The following is a 21,385-nucleotide window of genomic DNA, read 5'->3' as shown; positions in this document are numbered from 1 at the left end:
TCAAACCTTAGCTCCTTTAATTTTCATCATAATGGAATTAAAGATGCTCTCGAGCTTTCTCATCTCATGCTTAGACTCATCAACTTCAGCAACCTGCTCAACATTGACCCGATGTAAAGCCCTTTCAATGACCTCCTCGCCTTTTGGGGAAAGCCCTGAGCCGACGTCCTCATCATCATTTATAGCAGTCTGGACGTTGTTGATATAGTTCTCCAAAGCATTATTCTTTGCTTCAACTCTCTTCTTGTAACTCTCATCATCAGCCTTGAATTGCTCAGCTTCTTGAACCATCCTTTCAATTTCCTCCTTTGATAGTCTTCTTTTTTCACTAGTTACTGTTACCTTGTTCTTGTTCCCTGTTCTAGTTTCCTCGGCAGATACGCTTAAGATGCCACTATTATCAATTGAGAAGCACACATTGAACCTAGGTACAAGCTTTTGTTCAGGGGGAATGGTAATGTAAAACGTATCAAGTAAGTTGTTATCATTGGCCATTGTTCTCTCACCCTCAAAAATTCTGATAGGAATTGTTGTTTGGTTGTCAATCATAGTGGTGAGTCTCTTATCAATCGACATCGTCGTAGGAATTTCAGTGTTCCTCGGAATTACCACATGCATGAGACCACCTGCTACCTGAATCCCTAAAGACAATGGGGTGACATCCCTCACAACAAAATTTGGAAAATGTTCACTTGCTTGCCCACTTAAGATAGCAGCTTGAACAGCAGCACCATAAGCAACAGCCTCATCAGGGTTGATGCTCCTGTATAGATCCTTTCCGTTAAAGAAGTTCTGTAACAGCTGTTGTATTTTCGGAATTCTTGTAGACCCACCAATGAGTACAACCTCATCAATACTGCTCTTGTCCATCTTAGCATGTAAAAGACACTTCTCTACAATTTCCATACAAGTTTTGAAGAGGTCTTTGTTCATTTCCTCAAACACAGCGCGAGTTATTGTTGAAGAAAAGTCAATGCCCTCATATAAAGCATCAACGTCAATGGTTGTCTCAACAATGGATGGGGATGAGAGTATTCGTTTTGCCCTCTCACACGCAGTTCTCAACCTCCTAAGGGCCTTTGGACTCTCACTAATGTCCTTATGATGCTTTCTCTTGAACTCCTTTACAAAGAATTTCACCATTCGGTTGTCAAAGTCCTCTCCTCCAAGGTGTGGGTCGCCATCAACAGCTTTAACTTTGAAGTCACCCCTTTTTATTGTTAAAAGAGACACATCAAAGGTACCACCACCAAGATCAAAGATAAAACTGTTCCTCTCCTCATCAGAGCTATCTTTCTTGTCAAGAAGAGCGTATGCAATTGCTGCAGCAGTGGGTTCATTTATTATTCGCAAAACAGTAAGACCAGCAATTTTGCCCGCATCTTTAGTTGCTTGGCGTTGAGAGTCATTGAAATAAGCTGGCACAGTAACAACTGCATCTTTAACTGTTGACCCAAGATATGCCTCAGCAATATCACACATCTTTGCTAACAGCATAGATGTAATTTCTTCCGGTACAAAGTGTCTCTCTTGAGATTTAAAATTTACAACTATTTTGGGCTTATCATTCTCACCACCAATGATCTTAAATGGCCAAAGCTTCATATCACTCTGAACATGGGGGTCAGTGAATCTCCTCCCTATTAACCTCTTCACATCTGCAAAACACTAACGATCGGGATTAAAAATAAATAACAAGATAAACCATATGTGCAAGACGCCATACTCTAAAAAAATGATTTTGAAGAACCAGAAAATGCCTCTTCAGTGTCTTAAAAGCTGTACTGGACATTAAACTGAAAAGATTAGCCATTTATAATTTGCATACTCTAATCAGTTGGACCAATAGTTGAATTGCTAACATAATAATTAAATAAAAATTAATAATAAAATACAAAGATTCAAATAATTTAATAACAAATTTTTAAATGAATAAAGATAAAAAAATCAAAACATATTTAAAACTAAAAATGAAAAATATTTTTATAAATATACTAAAATAAGATATAATGCATATAATAGTCATTTATTTTGTTCTTCCCAAAGTAAAAACCGAGTGCAAGAAAGTTAGTAAAAGAAATTGATGCGGCGGCGTCATTGATCTGATCTCTAGTTTTTTCCATTTACTATTTTAAATATTTTATTATTTGTTTTGAACATTTCACTCCTTCAGTAGATGCTTCACTTGTTCCTCCGCTCTCCCTCCACAGTCCACACGTTATGTCCTCCCTTTGCGTTTTCCATCTTCATCTGCTCAAAAGTCAAAAACATCTCTATTCCCCCCCCCCACCTGATATGTTATGGATGAAAATAAGCAAAGCTTCAGCACCATTCAACCACTGTACAGGCGCACGCAAGAGTCTAGACGATTGGCGAGCGAGGACACAGAAACCAGAGACACAACACGCAAGAGAGTTTCTTCTCCTTCTTCGCCGTCTTCTAATTCTTCTTTCTTGTTAGAGGCTATAGCCAGAGGCAGACCTACGTTCAAATGAGGGGGGGGGCATATAATTTTTGAAATTACCATGTTAACGTGTGATAAGTTTACATGATGCCCCCTCTCATCTGCAAAACTTGAACCCCGTGAGCAAGATTGAAGAAACAAAATGGGGAGATGGATTCGAAAATGGGAGATAATGGATGAAGCATTAGAGAATCTTATGAAAGTTTTATATTTCAATAGTGGGTTTCAAATTAAGTTTGCATGCCGGAAAATGAGAGACGATGTTCGATAGAAGAAAAAGAACAGTGATAGGAAGAAGAAGAATAGTGGAATAGTTTGGGTGTGTGGGCGATTGCGTGCAAGAGTGGGGCAAAATAAAGAGGGGACTTTTTTTTAATAAAAAAAACATGAAAAGATGGTGTAATCAGTGGGGTGGAGTTTTATTAGTAGGCATTTTTTTATAAGTCATGTTTGCCTTAAATATAGGATATTTAATAGTTTTTTTTTTCAACTATATCTTCATATTTTTATTTATTTTGAAAAATGATCTATTAAAATTTCAATTATCATTATTAAAGTACTTCTATAAAATATTTAATGAAATTATAATTAAAAAGATATATGATTTTTTAAGAGATTAAAATTTTAACTAATCATTTTGAGAATCATAAAATAATTACTAATACGCTATAGCATGAACCGAATGGAATAAGCATGAGGTTAATTATACGATTATTTAATTGTTTGTAATTAGTTAAAAGTTGGTAAAAATTATTTAGTACTGTAAGATTATAAATTTATTTATTTATTAATGGAAAATATAATTTTTTATAAGATATGTTTTTTTTATTACTCATGCATTGTATTTTTTTTATTGAAAATAATCATATTTGAAACATTATTATAGGCACCTTTTTCTATCAAAAATTTGATAAAACATTTAAATATATTATTATAATATTAGTATTACTTTTTTTAATACAAGCCTATTAAATATTGCCCCCACTGGGTTAAGGTCTTCGGTCCGCCACTGGCTATAGCCATATAAGATAGTTGGTGACTTGATGTCACACGCATGGAGAGAAAACAGCTCCTTCGTAAGTGTGAAATATCAAAATCTTGGTGTTAAAAGAGGGAAATGGGGGGACATTTTGAATCGCCCGGTTCACAACTTGACCCTGGTTTCCAGTCTAAAGGCCGGTCTAAACCATCCTAACCTCCCAAATGGTTTTTTCATACTAACCAAACCGGTAGCCTGATGGCAGTTTGACTCGTAGGACTTTGAAATCGTTGAGCCTGAAGTTATGGAAGTACTTGATCCAGAAGTGAATCAAAATCCTAACTACTTGCTTCGTTGCAGAGCCTTTCAATCTCATAACTTTTTAATTCTAAGAGTTCGTTCTTTTATGGCCAGCCTCAGTCCAAAATTGTAAGTGCAACCTTATTTGATGAATAACTTATATAATAGTAAGGTTCTTAGAGAATTTGTGAGAGATAGAGAGAGAAAATTAAAAAATTATGAAAAATGTTATCAAATAAATTTATTCCATTTTTTTCCATTTAAATTATATATAGTAAGGGCAGGGGTGGAAGTAGTGACTAACTTTTTAATTTTTTTACAAATAAGATATTTTTGACCACTTAAATTAATACATTATAAAAGTTTTGAAATATTATACGGAATTCTCATTTTAATTTTATATGTAATCTTTTATATATATATATATATATATAGTGCTACTGTTTCATTACCTTGTATGCTATGCATACTTTTAAGGCATTGATGCCATTTAATTGTGCTTTTATTTTATATTTGATAAAAGAAATTATAATTATTATTATTAATAAATTTTGTCAAACATTATAACAAAAATCTTGAGACTTATTAAATGCTATATGGTTAATATCTATCATAAAATCACTTATTCAAAAGCTAAAAGGTTGTGTTTGAACTCATTAACATGTTGATATATTTATTTATTACAATTATTCATTGAAAGAATTAAATAGTAAATAAGTAATATAGTTTCTTAGATTGAGCAAAATTTTTAATCTCAAGAATGTATTTAAATCATTCCATGTTTTTTGAGAAAATAAAATTTTTACTAATTTAATGATAATTTATATTGAAAAGAAAATTGTTAAAAAGTTTATGATAAACACAATAATTAATCATGTTTATACCATGAAAAATCAATGAATAAAATTTAAAAAATGAAAGCACATATTTATTCATGTTATATATTTGTAAAATTAAATATAAATACATGTGTTGAAATATTTATATTATGGTTAGTGATATATATATATATATATAAAAACTTTGATTATCATATCTGCTTTACTAAGTCTGGAGCGGTAATTAGTCAACAGATCAAAAAAAGAAAATAAGAAGGCAACATTACCAAAGACAGTATTAGCAGGATTAAGTGCAGCTTGGTTCTTGGCAGAATCACCGACCATTCTTTGAGCATTAGTGAAGGCAACATAAGACGACGTTGTTCTGTTGCCTTGGTCATTGATGATGATCTCCACCTGATTGTGTCTCCATACTGCAACGCACGAGTAGGTGGTTCCAAGATCTATTCCAATGGCTAGTTTCTGTGATTTCTCACTCATTCTCTTCTCTTTCAAGAGATCACCGGAGTTTTGGATGTATCTCAGACCCAGAAGAAAAGGTCTCGGCCAGATGTTTTGAGAGACTCTCTTAACTTTTTTGCCTGTTCAGTTCTGTGTGCATATATAAATCGCAGATACACAGGGACGTGGGTATCAAAGCTGCGGCAAAGTTAAAAGTTAGATAGGTGGAGAAAGGAGTGACGCTGCGAGCTCGTCCCTAGACAAATCAAGAATTAACCGCATTAATATACATTCTACCAACGGGTTCGAGGTCGGGTTGGATCTAGTAAAAAAAATTAGTACACTGTAATGTGCTGAATTAAAATTTGAATCTTTGTTGAAAAAGTGCCTACAGTTAATGTGTATTGGATAACATTGTCTCCTTGCTTCCATTAGAAGGATATTTATGAGTAATAAAAAAAAATGATGCATTCAACAAGATTTGGGATACTCAAAATGTTAGTAATCTACTAAGTGTTAAATATTTTCTTTGCTCTGTTTACCATATTTATGTGACAAACTCCCTGGTATTATATATAAGTCATCTTACAAAATAAATTTATTATCCTTTTTACAAGTCAATTTATCCTTTTTACATTTTTTTAACTTTATCATTTTTTCTTTTTTTTTTTGGTAGAATCATTTTACATTTTTTTACTAGTGAAGAGTAAAAAGCTATCAGAAAGAAAAATGTTTTTAAAGATGATGTATTTAATAAAAGTAAATTGATAAATTTGTTAGACAATATTAATAATTTAATTACCTCTTTTTGGTTTTAGTTCTCAAAAATAACAAGAAAATATTAAAGTTTTTAATAAGTAATGTAATTGATTTTACAGATTATAATAATGACTTAACATATAATAGATTTAACTCATCATATAATCGTCAAAAGTAAAGTTATATGTTAGTAGAATATCAAAAGCAAAAAAAAGTTACTATGTGCTAGTAAATAATGTCAAGGGAATGGAACAAATAAATATCACACATTAAAAAAATAAAGTATTTCTTATTATGTTTTTTTGTATTAAAAAATTTTAGTATGTTTTACTATTATAGGTGGGGTATTTAAATAATTTTTATAATTTATATGAAGAAAATAAACCAATACATTTGTTTTGTTTTTTTGGGTAAAAAGCGTTACATTTTTTGGTAATTAAAAAATGGTTAAATTAATATTTATATTTTAACACCTTGACTTTATTTAGTATATATATAAATAGATGGACCACTCATCACTTATATTACACCATGAGATTTTTTGTTTTAAACTTCTTTAATTTGAGTCTTTTATAAATTGAGTTTTGTGCAGTTGTTGAGAAGAAAAAAGGATTAGGGGTATAAGCTTGAAAGAAAACAATTCAAAATATGCACTCCCTCTCTCCCATTTTATAAACATTTTTTAAGATGATTTGGTGTCCTGAAAAATAATATGTTTTCTCAAGTTAAATTATGAACTATGAACAGTGTTATTTATCTCAACTACACACAAGTATACTAGCTAGGTCTGCTTAACTTAATAAATTAATATGTTTAATTAATCAACAACAACATCAAAAAAGTCCCTAATATCTATATATATGCGTTTGTGATATTCGATAAGATTTTAATATATTTAATTATATTAATCATAAAAAATAATAAATAGCTTCTTATTGTACATTCGACAAGGTACATATTCTCTTATCAGACGACTAATTGATTTCATTGGGAGAATAAAGTCATTAGGGAAGATGATGTGGTGACAAATTCTCATGAGTCACAAAGTAGAGAGGAAAAATATTATTTTCAGCATATTTTTTTTTTCTTTAATCCTCTTTCAAAAGTAACACCAATATGAACCCAAGTGATGACTACTTATTTTCCACGCCACAAGGTACAGGTTCTCTTGTTAAACAAAAGATAGATTTATTTTAGTGGGAGAACATCAAGAACGGAAGATAGGGAGACCAATTCTCAAGAAATTATAGTGAGGATCAGCATATATACTTTTTTTTTTTTTTTTTGCCTTCTCCTTCATTCGAAAGTAATAGTTGTATTTATGTTTAATTAAATCACTAGCTAAATATTTTAAACGCTTAAACTTGACTAGTTAATTAACAAAAAAACTATATAAAATTGTTTCCTTTTCTCAAAATTTGGTAGCTAGTAACATTTAAAAAACCTAATAATTAATGAGCGTTGTTAAATCTTATAATAACTTTACACTCCTTGAATTTTTTTATTTAAATTTTAAATAAATTTAGTTAATCTAATTTTTTAAATATTTAATTCTTTAATTTGAATCAATTGCTTTCTTAGCTTCTTTTTTGAATCTTATATTTTTAAGAAGGATATGATCATCACCTAAAGGGAAAAGCACTAAAGTTAAAGCAATGGTGAAAGATAAATCAAGTGGGCATGTTTCTCAAAGAATGTGAATAAATAAAGAAAAGATGGATTTTTTTTTTTTTTTTGACCTGGAAGAAGAGATGGAATTGACCTAAAGGGAAAAGCAAATATTGTAAAGTATTGCGTAGTGGCTTAAAAAAAAAACTTTTATACAGATAACCCATATTATAAAACCACATAAAAAATACCTTATTATTTTTTAAAATTTAAAAATATTCTTTTTAATATTTAGATTATAATTAATTTAGAAAACTGTCCTTTTTAATATATGTTTTTTTTTTCAAATACTAGAAGATTCAAAATGCAAGAAATCTCTGAAATGAAAAAGACAAATGCAAGAGAGAAGACAAAACTTGATGTAAAAAAAATGAACGTGAGATAGTAGAGCAGTGTGAGTGAGCCACGATCACGATGGTGAGAGACTAACATGAGGTGAGATACATTGATGGGACTCAACAAAATGAAGCACGCCGATGGGAAAAAACGGAGCTACAGGTTTATGATTTTTTATTTTATTAATTTAAGTATTTGATTTTTTGTAATAAGTTAAGAATCTAAAATTTTTTGCAAACTGTGTTTGATCTGTTTTAGGTAAATGATTATATGTTTTTTGTGTTACTGATCTGTAATAATACATCATTGATATATGATATATTAATTATAAATAAATTTATATCTAATTGTCTGGTTATTTTAATCTACGTTAGTATATCAATAATATACTATTATATATCACTAATATATAAGTAATATCAGTGAAAACTTACTAATTTATTTATCATTGATATACAGCAGTATATTATTGATGTAGTATTGCAGATCATTAATGGTGTAATAACCTTGATAAATAAAAATAAAAATATATAATAATGTGCTAAAAGTGTATTTTTATTAACATTTGGACTATTATGACAATGGTGCTGTAGGAGCTGTGCAAGTAATTCAACCATCAGATCCCAAGTTTAAATCTGGCTGAGACTAAAAGGGGTTTTCTTTTTTGTTTTTTACTTTATGAAATTACCGAATTGCCCCTGCTTCAAATCTGAAATATATCTTCCTCTTCTCCTTCGATTTTCCCAGAACCGAGTAAGAGAGAGCTCCAATTTTCTGCCATTTCTTCATCCTCCCACAGCACTTCGTCTCTTCCCTTCCATTTCCAGTGATCGACTGGTGAAGGTGGAGGCTCGCCGTTGCTGCGCACACCCAGATTCTCCGTCGTGCTTCTTGTCTCTGTTTATCTCCTTTGTTTTTTGCTCAGCCCTCGTCATTCACACATGCGTTGTTGATGGGTGTGAGAATCAGGTCGCTGGCGTTGCAAACATGTGCCTTGATTATCCACTGCTAGTAGTCCAAGTCGTGAATCCATGGTCCTTCACTTAGCCGTCAATCTCTGCATTTTTTTCCCCTATTTGTGCCGTTGAACCTTCTTCTTCCTCCTTCATTCTTCTCATTCGTGAGTGGCGAACAAGTGAAGAGCTAGTATGATGCTATGGGAAGATTGATTCGTGGATAGGAGGCTGATTTAATGCTGTTATTTTCTTCCCCTGTTCAGCTGTGGTTTCATTTTCTTTTCCCTGTTTGTGCTATGTTGGTTCATCTAAAGTGAGCAACTTTGACCTCTTCTTTTCCTTGATAAATCTGTGGGTGTGTGATGTTATAGAGTTGAAATTGCAAATTTTTCGTGTGTTTGTTGATGCTCGTGGCTGCGTGTGTGTATTCGAATATGAAGGGGAAGTTTGAATTAAATTTAAAAGTGATGACATAGATTTAAGTTTTAATTGAGTTTGATTTGATTATTTACTATGATATTCACATTATGAAATTTTTAGAAGTGAAATTGAAGATGTTGGTATTTGTTTAAAAAGTGATATCCATAAGGTCTTTGATAAAATGCTTATTAGGCAAGTTTTGTTTGAAATTGCAATTATTAAAGTCTCATTAAATTCATTAGAAGACATAATTAGTTAGAATATTATTATCTTATGAATTTAACTTGAAAATTTTAATAGGAGATACTTGAATAGGTATTTTTTTATAATTTTGTTAGATCTTGCAAGAAACATAAATTAGCTTGGGTGTTGCTCATTTGTAAATTTAAATCAAATATTGTAAAAAAATTTATCTATGTTATTGAGAGATTAAGTAAACTCTTGAGAGTTTTATAGTTGAAAATTTGTAAGTTAGAGTGTTGTCTTATGATGATTTAATTTTGAGATTGAGTTAGAAGTGGAAAGAAATATTTATAATTTATAGGAATTTAATTAAATTTTATTATTTCATATTCTTACAGGGGATGTGAAAGAAAAAGATTTTAATAAAAGTTGAAGGGAGAAAATCTTTAAAAATTGGGAACATTGTAGGAAAGTAGATAACATTCTAATTAATTTATTAACAAATTTTCTTTTTATCAAAATATTTTAAATAATCTACATGTATCAATATATTGCTAGTATTAATTATTTTTGTTAATTAAGTTACTTTAGTTCTTGAAGTTATAACAATTATTTTTTAAATTGATGAAAAATGCTTTTACAAATTCTAGTAATCCTTTATTTGATAAAGTCAACAAGTTTATGAAATGTTAGTTATGAATTTTTATATTTACAAGATTGATGTTTTAAATGATTCATACAAGTTTGATATTGAAAAAATAGATTTATATTTTGAAAGTGATTACCATGTCACATGTTTGAAAATTGTTTTCAAAGGGACTATATATAAAACACTGTTTGCTAATAGTAGCTGTTAGCTTTTGGCATGCCATGGTTAATAATTAGCTAGTTTGATTTCTGTGAGCTTTGTTCTTACGTCTGTTATTCATGAGTCTCATACTTGTATTTGTTTTGTGACTTCAACCACGTCTAGTTAATTACTCTAATAGACTGTGTATCCACATCTATTTTGTGACTTCGACTATGTTTGGTTAGTTATCCTCATAGACTATGTGTCCACGTTTGTTAGTTGTTCTAATAAGTTCTTGAAAATATGATTTTTAAATTATTTGGTGATTTTATATTCCATTAATTTAAATTAGTAGAGGTCACTATATTTATTTATTTTATTTTATTGCTTTCTTAAAATCAAGTGATAATGATATTTGATATTAAAAATTTAATAGTTTAAGATTTTCTTTAAGGCTATATATAATCTCTTAAGTTCAAAGTTCATGAAATATTCTAATTAAAATTGTTGTTTCTTTAATTTATATAATTATTGTCATTTATTCATGCTATCCTTTTTAAATTTTATTAATATTGGGACGTTATTTACTAGAAAGTATTTGTTGTTCTCAGATAGTGTATTTGACGTTGAACCTCTTGTTGAATATTGAAGGGTTTATTATTGACTAGAATTGAAAGAGCTAAGGAAAAAGCTTTCTTTTGATGTACAGTTTCAATTATTAAATTTTATTTTGTAAATTTATATTTAGGCACCGCACATAGTCTATATCTAGGTTCTTTATTTTGTTGCATATTCTATTTACTAGTTGGAAGGAGCTGAGTTTTTAATTGAAATGATATTTTGTGTAAAATATTGTGTTGTAGAGTCTTCAAGAGATCCTATTTATAGAGGAATTTCTACCAAAATTTCTACAAAAGAAATTTAAATCTTTAATTAATACAACGTTTGTCACGCATGTTATAAATCAATATAAACATGATTATGTTTAATAATGGAAAAATTTTTTGATTTAAAGCTTAATGGATGTGTGGTGGATCACATCCTGTATCGATCACCCTCTATTTTTGGAGCGTGACAAATGAAGTTTTCTCTTTAATGTCTAATATTCTCTTCATAATATCTAGCAAAAATAAAGAGGGAGAGAGAGGAAAAGCTCTGCAATAAAGATGGTGATTCAGGCAAATCAGATCAGAAATTTTGATGAAGAAAAACACGATAAGAAATATGAATATGATAATCCAGAAAAATTAGATCAAAAAATTTAATAAATAAAATATTGATAGATGATAAATTAGAGGGGAAACACACACAATACAATTTTTGATGATAAAAATAAAAGATCCAATTAATTAAATATTAGTTAAATCAGATATATTCTGTTTTAATAATAAAATTATTCTGAGGATAAAAGAGGAAAAAACTTATCTAATTAATTTTATAAATGAGCTAGATTTTAAAATATTTAAAAATCTCATCCATAATTTATAGGAGTTATACTTTTTGAAATTATTGAGCTAATTTTCTCAAACTAAATGTAAGACATTAATAAAGTAAGCTTGGTTCCCCTCAGGTAAATAATTTTTTTAAATAAAAAAAATGTTTGATATGTTTTACTATTATAAGTGTGGTATTTAAGTAATTTGATAATTTATATGAAGAAAATAAGGCCATGCAATTCGTTAGCAAATTGGGGCTAAACATTACATTTGTTGATAAGGTTAAACTATATTTTTAGGCTTCTAACTTTATATAATATTTTAATTTAGTCTTTTAATTTTATAAAGTATCTTTTTAATTCTTTAATTTTAATATTGTTAGTTTTAGATGATTATTTTTTATGTCAATCATTATTATTGTAAAAAAATTAAATTTAATATGTCAATATCTGAGAATATTTTGTTAATATTTAAAAATTTAATATAAAAATCTGTTAGGATAAAATTAAATTTACAGTGTTAGGGTTAAAAAATTAAAAAAAACACTTTATAAATTTAAGAGATTAAAATAAAATATTATATGAAATTAAATGACTAATTATATACTTTAATTTTTTTGGTAATATAAAAATAGTTAAATTAATATTTATATTTAACCCCTTGACTTTATTTAATATAAAAAATAAGTGGATCAGTTTTATTACACCGTGAGATTTTTGTTTCATAACTTTTAAGTCTTTTATACATTGGGTTTTGCGCATTTGTTGGGAAGAAAAAGATAAAGAAGACTAGGAAGAAAACAACTCAAAATATTTACTCCCTCTTTTATGAGATATATTTAAAAGTGATCTTGCATCTAAAAATATAAAATGTTTTGAAAAATTAAAATTACATTAATAATAATTATTTCAAAATTACACCTTATTATGCCATTCCTTAACTAAATTTCATCCTCTCTCTCTTATTAATAAATGATATTTTTAAAAGTTTATAGAATAATTAAGATTGTAAATTGTATTTAACCAACTTCATTTATATGTATAATTTTGTCAAAAAAATACCTTATAAATTGATATAGAAAGAGTATCATGCAATCATGACACGAGTTGAGAAGTGATGTACATTGATAGTGATATTTGAAAATGGGTTAATTGAGCTTGACTATATCTAAATTATATTCTTTCTGATCCTATTTACTATTTGTGATTTACTATTCCTTAAATAAAACTTGTAATTGGAGCTTATTTTTTTATAATAAAAATTACACTTAATAAATTATAATTTTTGTTAACTCTTATGATTTACAAGATAAAAGTTGTAATTTTTTAAACAAAAATTATAATTGAGACTTATTATTTTCAACAAGGGTAAATTAGTTTTTTCATTCTAAAATTTATTAACACAAAAGACCCTAATACTTTATTAAAATTATGACATTTTAAAAAATTATATTATTATTTATATAATTTTAAAGGGTTTTATTGTCATTTTTTTTATTTTGTAAATGCTAGTACCAGAATATTTTTTATTTTTTGGAGAAACATCTGCATTTGGTTCTTAGATTTTTAGCCCGTTCTATTTGATTTGGTAGTTTAGTTTGATCGAGAATTTGCTAAAAAAAAATTAAGAAAGAGAATCCTTAAATCGTTGAGTCCAAATTGAGGATTATTAAAGTTAGGGGTGTTCATAGGCTTGGTTTGATTTAGTTTTGACCAAAAATCAAACCGAATCGAACTATTCGATTTACTTATAGTTGAGATTTGATCAATTTTTATAAAGTTTGGTTTGATTCAGTTTAATTTTTGATTTGATTCGGTTTAGTTAGGGTTTGGATCAAGTTTCAAACACTTATTTAATTTTTTTTAATCTTCATAATGGTGTTATGTATTAAAATTAAACCTAATTCGTTTTGGCTCCTTTTTTCATAAATAGAGGTATAAAAATATAATAAAATTTTAATGTGATAATGATAATTAATTATAAAAATTGATATAAGTTTTTAAGATTAAAATTATTTAATATTATACATTTTCATTCAAGTCCTTTAAAAATATTTATCTATATATCTATATTTTAATAAATAATGAAAAACTTATTATATAAAATTTAAAATAAAATATTTCTTATAAATAAATTGAATACTGAAGTTTTTAAGTTGTAAATAATTAAATAATGCTCATAACATGATTATTATAATTATTTAATATTATGCGTTCCATTCAAATCCTTTAAAAATATTTATTTATTATTATAAAAAATTTAAAACAAAATACTTTTGCAGATAAATGATTATATATTTTATAGATAAATGATTATATATTTTATAATAATCAGGTTTGATTTGGTTTAATTCTGTTTCTAATACTTAAAACTGAATTTAAATTAAACTAATCGATTCTCATATAATAAAAATTGAAGCAAATTTAATTATTGTTCAGTTTTAATCAAGTTGTTTCAATTTAAATTGGATTGAGTCGATTCTTTATGTCTGAATCGATTTTGAACTTCCTTAGTTAAAGCACTGCCCGATTTAATTTACAGAAACCGAAGGGTAAAAGTACGGAGATACCTTCAGCTACTGTACAAATTGAACTCAAAATCAAGTGTTTTTTTGGAAGAGAACTACAAATCCCAAGAAGGAAATCGTGCTCGTGCTGGTTGCATTTGAGGCGGCTACTCCATTCAGAGGAGGATCTCGCTGCGGTGAATCTCGAAAAGAATTTGGAGAGAGAGGATGCGGCGGTGATACCAGTCCACTTAGCGGAGGGCATCAATCAGATCCTCAGCTTACATTTGCCCACTCAATGACTCCGATTCTTCTCGTGTGCTCAACGAGGACCCTAGGAAGAAGGAAAATTCAGTGTAACCCATATGGAATTGGAAGCAAGGAACGGAGGTAGATGAAGTATTTTCTATTCAACGAAGTGATCAGTGATGGAAGAGATGTAAGGAAAGCACTGTTTGCCTCAGCTTTTTTGTAATCAGAGTAGGGGCCAAAAAGTGAATTTCCACCCATATCAGGCGGCAAAGAGTGTACCGAAAGACAATTGTAGAAGGTGGCATGAGCGGCGGTGATGAGAATTTCGTCGACGAAGGGATCGATTCGTTGCAAAACATTGAGGTTGGGATACTCGGTGCTCTACTGGTCCAGATTGGGCATCGCTTGCCGTTCTGAGACATTGTAGATTGTCTCTGCAATGTAAACCCTAGATGTTGGGGCCAATGTGAATTTTATACTGGAAGCCGGTAAGGCAAATGGGAACCCTAGAGTTTAAGGCTGAGAAATCGATTGATATTTCTACAGAACAGAGGTACGAAGTGGGACAACGCGGAGAAGAAGTCGTGGGGAGCAAGAAAAATATTAGCGGGAGGAAGCAACCAGAGAAAGACGTTAGGAAAAAGGAGAAACTTTTCGTGCACACCAAGCAGGGAGGGAAGCAACGCAGAAACAAGGGATAGATTAGACCAGCGAAACGTCTAGTAGGAACCAAGAAAACTACAGCACCTTCGTACGGGGAGACGCGGAGAAGGAGACCGGATGAAGCCAGTTCAAATCGGTGAAATCATTACTCACTACTCTCTTCAGCAGCAACAAGAACGTAAGGGCAATTCGATAATTTCATAATGAGGGACACGGTGGGGCCCAAAAAAGCAACAGCAGGAGGGAATCACGGAAAATCCACTGTTCAAGCATTGGAAACCGAACTTTTATTGTACATATTGAGGATTGATGGTTAGAAAAGTGTAGATATTGATGATTGATTTTCTTTTATCTTATTGATGATTTCCGCTGCTTTTGATTCCCACGTCTCTCTCTCTCTCTCCCCCATTTTAATCTCAGCTTCTTTGATTTTCGAAACAGAGCTCCAAAACTGAACAGACAACTTATCATGATGGTCAGTTTCGCTTCGTCATTATAAGCATCTTAGCCACTTGCAAGTTCCAACTATTTCCCAGTCTCCAAGAACTCTTCTCAGATTTAGTGTCCCAAAACTCCACTGCCTTGAAAGAGAAGAGGATGGGAGATAAGTTGCACCAGAAACGAGCGATCGGAATCGATCTCGGCACCACATACTCGTGTGTTGCAGTATGGCAACATGATCGAGTAGAGATCATTGTGAACGATCAAGGGAACAGAACGACGCCGTCTTATGTTGCGTTCACTGAAACTCAAAGAATGGTCGGGGACGCTGCAAAGAACCTGGCTGCACATAATCCGACTAACACTATCTTTGGTAATTCTCCTCTAATTTTTTCTTTTTGATCATGTTTTTCATAATTTTATTTTAAAGTTCGTTTTGGTTCTCTCTCTTATTAACATTAATACCTCAATTCATATAAATTAAATAAGATTAAGTAAAATAATATGCATACCTGAAAAATTTATAACTAATTGTTACTCTTCGAATACTTTGAATATAACTAAACTCACAACACACTGGATCCCAATAAGTGAAAAGTATCGCGTGTTTTAGCTATAAATTCATCGACTTATATGGGTTAAATCAATAATTATTTTAATAATTTAATAAATTAATAAATCTTGCATTATTTTTAACTCAGCCAGTTAAGAGATGTAAAATAATTAATGGTTATAAGGTTACAAGTTGTTTTTACCCATTGAGCTTATTCATGTGGTTCACTCATCATGGTTCACATAAAATCATAAAAATTAATCTGTCTGATTTTATTAATTAATGCAAATACATAAATAATTATGAATATTCCAACATCTCTTCCATATAATTTATTCATTTCTAGTTCAAGTGATAGGATCGTTTTCTTTTGTGGAGGATGGTGTGCGGTACATATATTTAACTTACTTTATGTAGTTTTTTTTTTTTTATAGAAAACATTTAGAATATTAATATTTTGCACAGATGCGAAGAGGTTAATTGGTCGGAGATTCAGTGATACCCATGTTCAAAGTGATATAAACCTTTGGCCATTTAAGGTCATTTGCGGTGACAATGATAAGCCCAAAATTATCGTGAATTTAAAATCACAGGAAAGGCAATTTATACCGGAAGAAATCTCATCTATGGTACTAGCTAAGATGCGTGAGATTGCAGAGAAATATCTTGGCTCAACAGTTAAAGATGCAGTTGTCACTGTGCCTGCATATTTCAATGATTCTCAACGCCAAGCAACCAAAGATGCAGGCACAATTGCTGGCCTTAACGTAATGCGAATAATCAATGAGCCCACTGCTGCAGCAATTGCATATGGTTTGGACAAGAAAGATAGTTATGACCACGAGAGGAACATTTTTGTCTTTGATCTGGGAGGTGGTACCTTTGATGTCTCTCTTGTTGCAATAAACAAGGGTGATTTCAAAGTTAAAGCAGTTGACGGTGACACGCACCTTGGGGGAGAGGACATTGACAATAGAATGGTCAACTATTTCGTGGACGAGTTGAAGAAGAAGCATAAGAAGGACATTACTGGTAGCCCAAAGGCCCTTAGGAGGTTGAGAACTTCATGTGAGAGGGCAAAAAGAGTACTCTCATCCACATCCGTTGTTGATACAATCGTTGAAGTTGATGCTTTATATGAGGGCATTGATTTTCATTCAACAATCACCCGTGCTAGGTTTGAGGAATTGAACAAAGACCTCTTTGCAAAATGTTTAGAAATTACAGAGAAGTGTCTTTTGGATGCTAAGATGGATAAGAGTAGTGTTGATGAAGTTGTCTTGGTTGGTGGGTCTTCAAGAATTCCTAAAATTCAACAGCTATTGCAGAACTTCTTTAATGGGAAGGATTTATGCAGGAGCATCAACCCTGATGAGGCTGTTGCTTATGGTGCTGCTGTTCAAGCTGTTATTTTAAGTGGACGAGGAAATGAAGATTTACAAGGTATTGTCATGAGAGACGTCACCCCATTGTCCTTTGGGTTTGAGAAACATGGTGGTGTCATGCAAGTAGTGATTCCAAGGAACACTAGTATTCCTACAACTATGTGGGTTGATAAGTTTACTACTGTGGATGACAACCAAGCAATAATCCCTTTAAATGTTTTTCAGGGTGAGAGAGCAATGGTAAAGGATAACAATTTGCTGGATATGTTTTACCTCACTATTCCCCCAGAACCAAAGGGTGTTCCTAAGCTTAAAATTTGTTTTTCTATTGACGAGAATGGTATCTTGAATGTCTCGGCTGAGGAAACTAAATCAGGGAGCAAGAATCAGATGACAATAATTTCAGGAAAAGAAAGACTATCAAAAGAAGACATTGAAAGGATGGTTCAAGAAGCAGAGAAATACAAGGCTGATGACGAGCGGTGCAAGAAGAAAGCCGAAGCAAAGAATGCTTTGGAGGACTATATCTACAAAATCAGGGCTGCTGTAAATAATGAGGCGATTGGCTCAGGGCTTTCTGCTGCAGACAAGAAGATTGAGGATGCTGTTGAAAGAGCCTCAAAGCTAGTTGAAGACCAACAGCTTGCCGAGGTTGATGAGTATGAGCATGGAATGAGGGAGCTCGAGAGAGTCTTTAATCTCATTACATTGAAGCCGAGTCAAGATTTTGACATATGATATTTTCTTCTGTTTTTGGAAATCGTAGTGGGTTGACTTGGATATGCTTTTTTGTAATCGTTGTCATATTGTAAATGATTTTGATCATTTGACTTAGTGGGTCAGGTAATTTCCATTTTGTGAGGTTTTTCTAATGTATACACGAATACATTACGGTTAATTATAGCTTAGCGCATGGCATTTTATTTAAATTGTTGACACAAATGCTTTTGGAAGGCCTTGCATTGGCTTGAATATAGCATTCAAGAACCAGGTGAGTCAACTTGATAGTGACCAGCGCCTCTAGGTAGCGAATCGAGAAGGGATAGGCTGAGTTTCTTGTTTGTATGTTAGATGCTCTGCTTTCTTTGTTTTTCTTGCTTTTGAATTGGTTTAGTTTCCGTTTTCGGGTTTTTTTTCCCCTTCTTGTATTCCCGTTTTAGTTTAATGAAATGCATTTTGCTGATTTAAAAAAGGAAAAAAAAAACTTGAATGTTGCTAAAACGTTTTTATTAATAAAATTTATTATCTAGATATTTGTAATATGCATGCATGTACGTACAAGTAGAGCCATCGATAATTATGCGATGCAAAGATTTAAGATGCAATTTGGAAAAAACTAATATATTTTATAATTTATATTTACTCCCTCCATTAAAAAACATAAGACATTTTTTGAAAAATTGAATATTAAAAAATATAAGGTATTTTTAATCTTTTCGAAATATAATCATTACCTTTTTTTCAAAAGTACCCCTATTGATAGTGATTTTATATTTATTATAAGGTATTTAATAGAAATAAATATGAAAAGATAGAGCTAGTTCGAAAGTTGGTAATTACTTTATTGGGATGTAAGATTCAGTTAAAAATATCTTATATTTTTGAATGAAGGGAGTATAATATTAAATAAGTTTTGGTTATGTAGTTTTCAATTTCACCCTTCTTTTCTGTGTTGTTTAATTTATTTTTTTTCAATTTTATACGGTGGATTGATCGTGTAACTTTTCTGTATCCTTCTTCCTATCTATTGATGACAAGTTATTTTTACACAAACTTATAAGAAATCATTCAAAATTTTGATAAGTAATGTTTGAAAATGATACTCTTTTTGTTCAAAAATGCAATGCATTTTTGAAGAGTTAGATGTTTAAAAATATAAGGCATTTTTAATCTTTCAAAGTGTAACAATTACCTTTTTTTCCCAAAGTGACCCTATTGATAATGACTTTATATTTATTATAGAGTATTTAATAAAAATAAATATAAAAAGATAGGGTTAGTTATAAAGTAGATAACTACTTTATTGAAAAGTGAGATTCAATTAAAAATACCTTACATTTTTTAATAGAGAGAATATATTATTATTTGAATATTAACAACAACTCGTCCAGAATTAAAGATTCACGAAAATGTTTAGAAATTAAATTTATAGAATATATATTACTCCAACAAATTATACTATAAGAACGTATAATTGATAACACGCATGCACCAAGTTAGCTTTTAGAAAATGACAATTTATTTATTGAATATTGATGAGTCATTTTTTTGGATTGGAAAACTATAGTTTGAATATTGATAACTTGTTTAGAAGTAATAACAAAATGCTTTGAAACTAAATTTATAACATGTATATATTATTTTATTCAATATAATATTGATAATTTGTCGATAATCAAGGGACAAGTTGATTTTTAAAAAATTAACAACATATTTTTTAAATATTAATAAGTGATGTTTTTTAAATATTAATAAGTGATGTTTGAATATTGATAAGTTATTGTTCATATATTAACAATAATTTATCTAAAATTAACAATTCTCGTTAAAAGGCTTGAAAACAAAACCTCCAATACATATTTCTACAAAAAAAAAAACTATAATATATATATATATATATACTCCCTTCGTTGAAAAATATAAAGCAATTTTAACTGAATCTCACCTTTCAATAAAGTAGTTACTTACTTTCAAACTAACCTTATTTTTTTATATTTATTCCTATTAAGCACTCTATAATAAATATAAAGTTACTATCAATAAAGGCACTTTTGAAAAAAAAATAATAATTATATTTTAAAAGATTAAAAATATTTTATATTTTTAAATATTTAACCTCTCAAAAAATATTTTATATTTTTTAATGAAGGAAGTGATTTTTATTATATAATTAAAAGGTTTAATTGCTTTAATTGTCTTTTATATTTTAAAAAACTAAAAGGTCTCGTTTCAAACCCTCTTGACCCATTTCTGGAATTGACCATATATGGTTGACCACGTTGTTGGTGTCAGGGGTTTGGTAGTACGTGGCGGCAGTTTGGCTACTAGCGCGGCGATAATCTATTTGTTGGCTGTGGCAATGGTAGGGAATTTCTTTTTTTTTTTAAAATAAAGCAAGGGTATTTCAGTAATTGAAACAGAACATTTAATTTCTATTCTTAATTCAGCTTGTGAAAAAATCTCAAAATCATTTCGGCGCACGCAATTATTGTCTTTATGAGGCCTCATTGATATTCTCCCTTACTTTTAACTGCAAATTAACTTTTTTGAATGACAATTAAGGCCCATTCATTTATATAACATAGTTTTTTTTTTTTTTCTTGGGCAATTGAATTCTAGTATCACAAGTATTTGACTCAAACTAATCTGATCGGTGATTGAAAGAAGGCCACCCATCTTATTAAGAATTTAATTGTTATTGTATATAAGGTTCGAACTCGAGATCACTATGATATTATTTTGTATAATATCACAATGCATCTTTATTTTGTAAAAATGATTTGATATTTACTTATTTTATAACTAGATTTTATACTAGTGCAATGCACGAAAATATTAAAAATTAGTAAAAAGAAATTAAAATTAAGCAATTATATTAAAAGTGAAAATATCAAGATTAATAAAAAAAATATAATTGATAAATTTCTTAGTAAAAATATATTTGATAACTTTATAAACACTAATAATATTTAGGGTTAATGATTATTTTTGCTGATTTTTTTAAGGACAAAAGTATTTTAAGCTGATTAGATATATCTATTTTTTTCCCGAAATTCTTATTAAAATAGAGGAAAAATATAACTTTTGGTTTCTACACTTTATTCGTGTTTTGCTATATATTTCTACATTTTTTTATATATTTTAATTACCACATTTTTATTTTTCGGTGTTTTAGATCTCTCAAAAGACCCTACATTTTATTTATTTTGAGATTTAAAACACTGATAAATGAAAGTATAGGGATTCACAATACACCAAAAAGGTGTTAGGATTTATAATAAAATATGAATAAAA

The 21,385-nt window shown here is 29.8% G+C and overlaps 2 protein-coding genes and 1 long non-coding RNA gene across 4 annotated transcripts; 1 reads left to right on the top strand and 2 right to left on the bottom strand.

The window, feature by feature from the left end:
- LOC129292302 (heat shock cognate 70 kDa protein-like) lies at window positions 1-5,062 on the bottom strand. Its single transcript, XM_054929880.1, has 2 exons — window positions 4,849-5,062; window positions 1-1,658 (listed from the first exon to the last, which is right to left on the bottom strand). Exons 1-2 carry the CDS (start codon window positions 5,060-5,062, stop codon window positions 1-3), a joined length of 1,872 nt encoding a protein of 623 aa, XP_054785855.1.
- Window positions 5,063-14,080: 9,018 nt separating this feature from the next.
- Window positions 14,081-14,749, bottom strand: LOC129292984 (uncharacterized). Its single transcript, XR_008589073.1, has 2 exons — window positions 14,609-14,749; window positions 14,081-14,411 (listed from the first exon to the last, which is right to left on the bottom strand). It is a non-coding gene; the product is annotated as an uncharacterized LOC129292984 (long non-coding RNA).
- Window positions 14,750-14,906: 157 nt separating this feature from the next.
- Window positions 14,907-18,300, top strand: LOC129292976 (heat shock 70 kDa protein 18-like). 2 transcript variants are annotated; one of them, XM_054930734.1, is made up of 3 exons: window positions 14,907-15,304; window positions 15,434-15,806; window positions 16,452-18,300. In XM_054930734.1, the coding sequence occupies exons 1-3, from the start codon at window positions 15,302-15,304 to the stop codon at window positions 18,107-18,109; spliced, it is 2,034 nt and encodes a 677-aa protein (XP_054786709.1). In that variant the 5' UTR covers window positions 14,907-15,301; the 3' UTR covers window positions 18,110-18,300. The 2 variants fall into 2 exon arrangements, with proteins under 2 accessions (XP_054786709.1, XP_054786710.1); XM_054930735.1 differs by lacking the exon at window positions 14,907-15,304 and having other exon boundaries at window positions 15,576-15,806; window positions 16,580-18,300.
- The last annotated feature ends 3,085 nt before the right edge of the window (window positions 18,301-21,385 follow it).

The sequence above is a fragment of the Prosopis cineraria genome, unplaced genomic scaffold (genome assembly GCF_029017545.1).
Source record: "Prosopis cineraria cultivar Desert tree isolate PC_DT_omini unplaced genomic scaffold, ASM2901754v1 PC14, whole genome shotgun sequence".
NCBI classification, from domain to species: Eukaryota; Viridiplantae; Streptophyta; class Magnoliopsida; order Fabales; family Fabaceae; genus Prosopis; species Prosopis cineraria.
The sequence above is the reverse complement of the archived record's forward strand: the minus strand, read 5'-3'. Positions and strand labels throughout refer to the sequence as shown.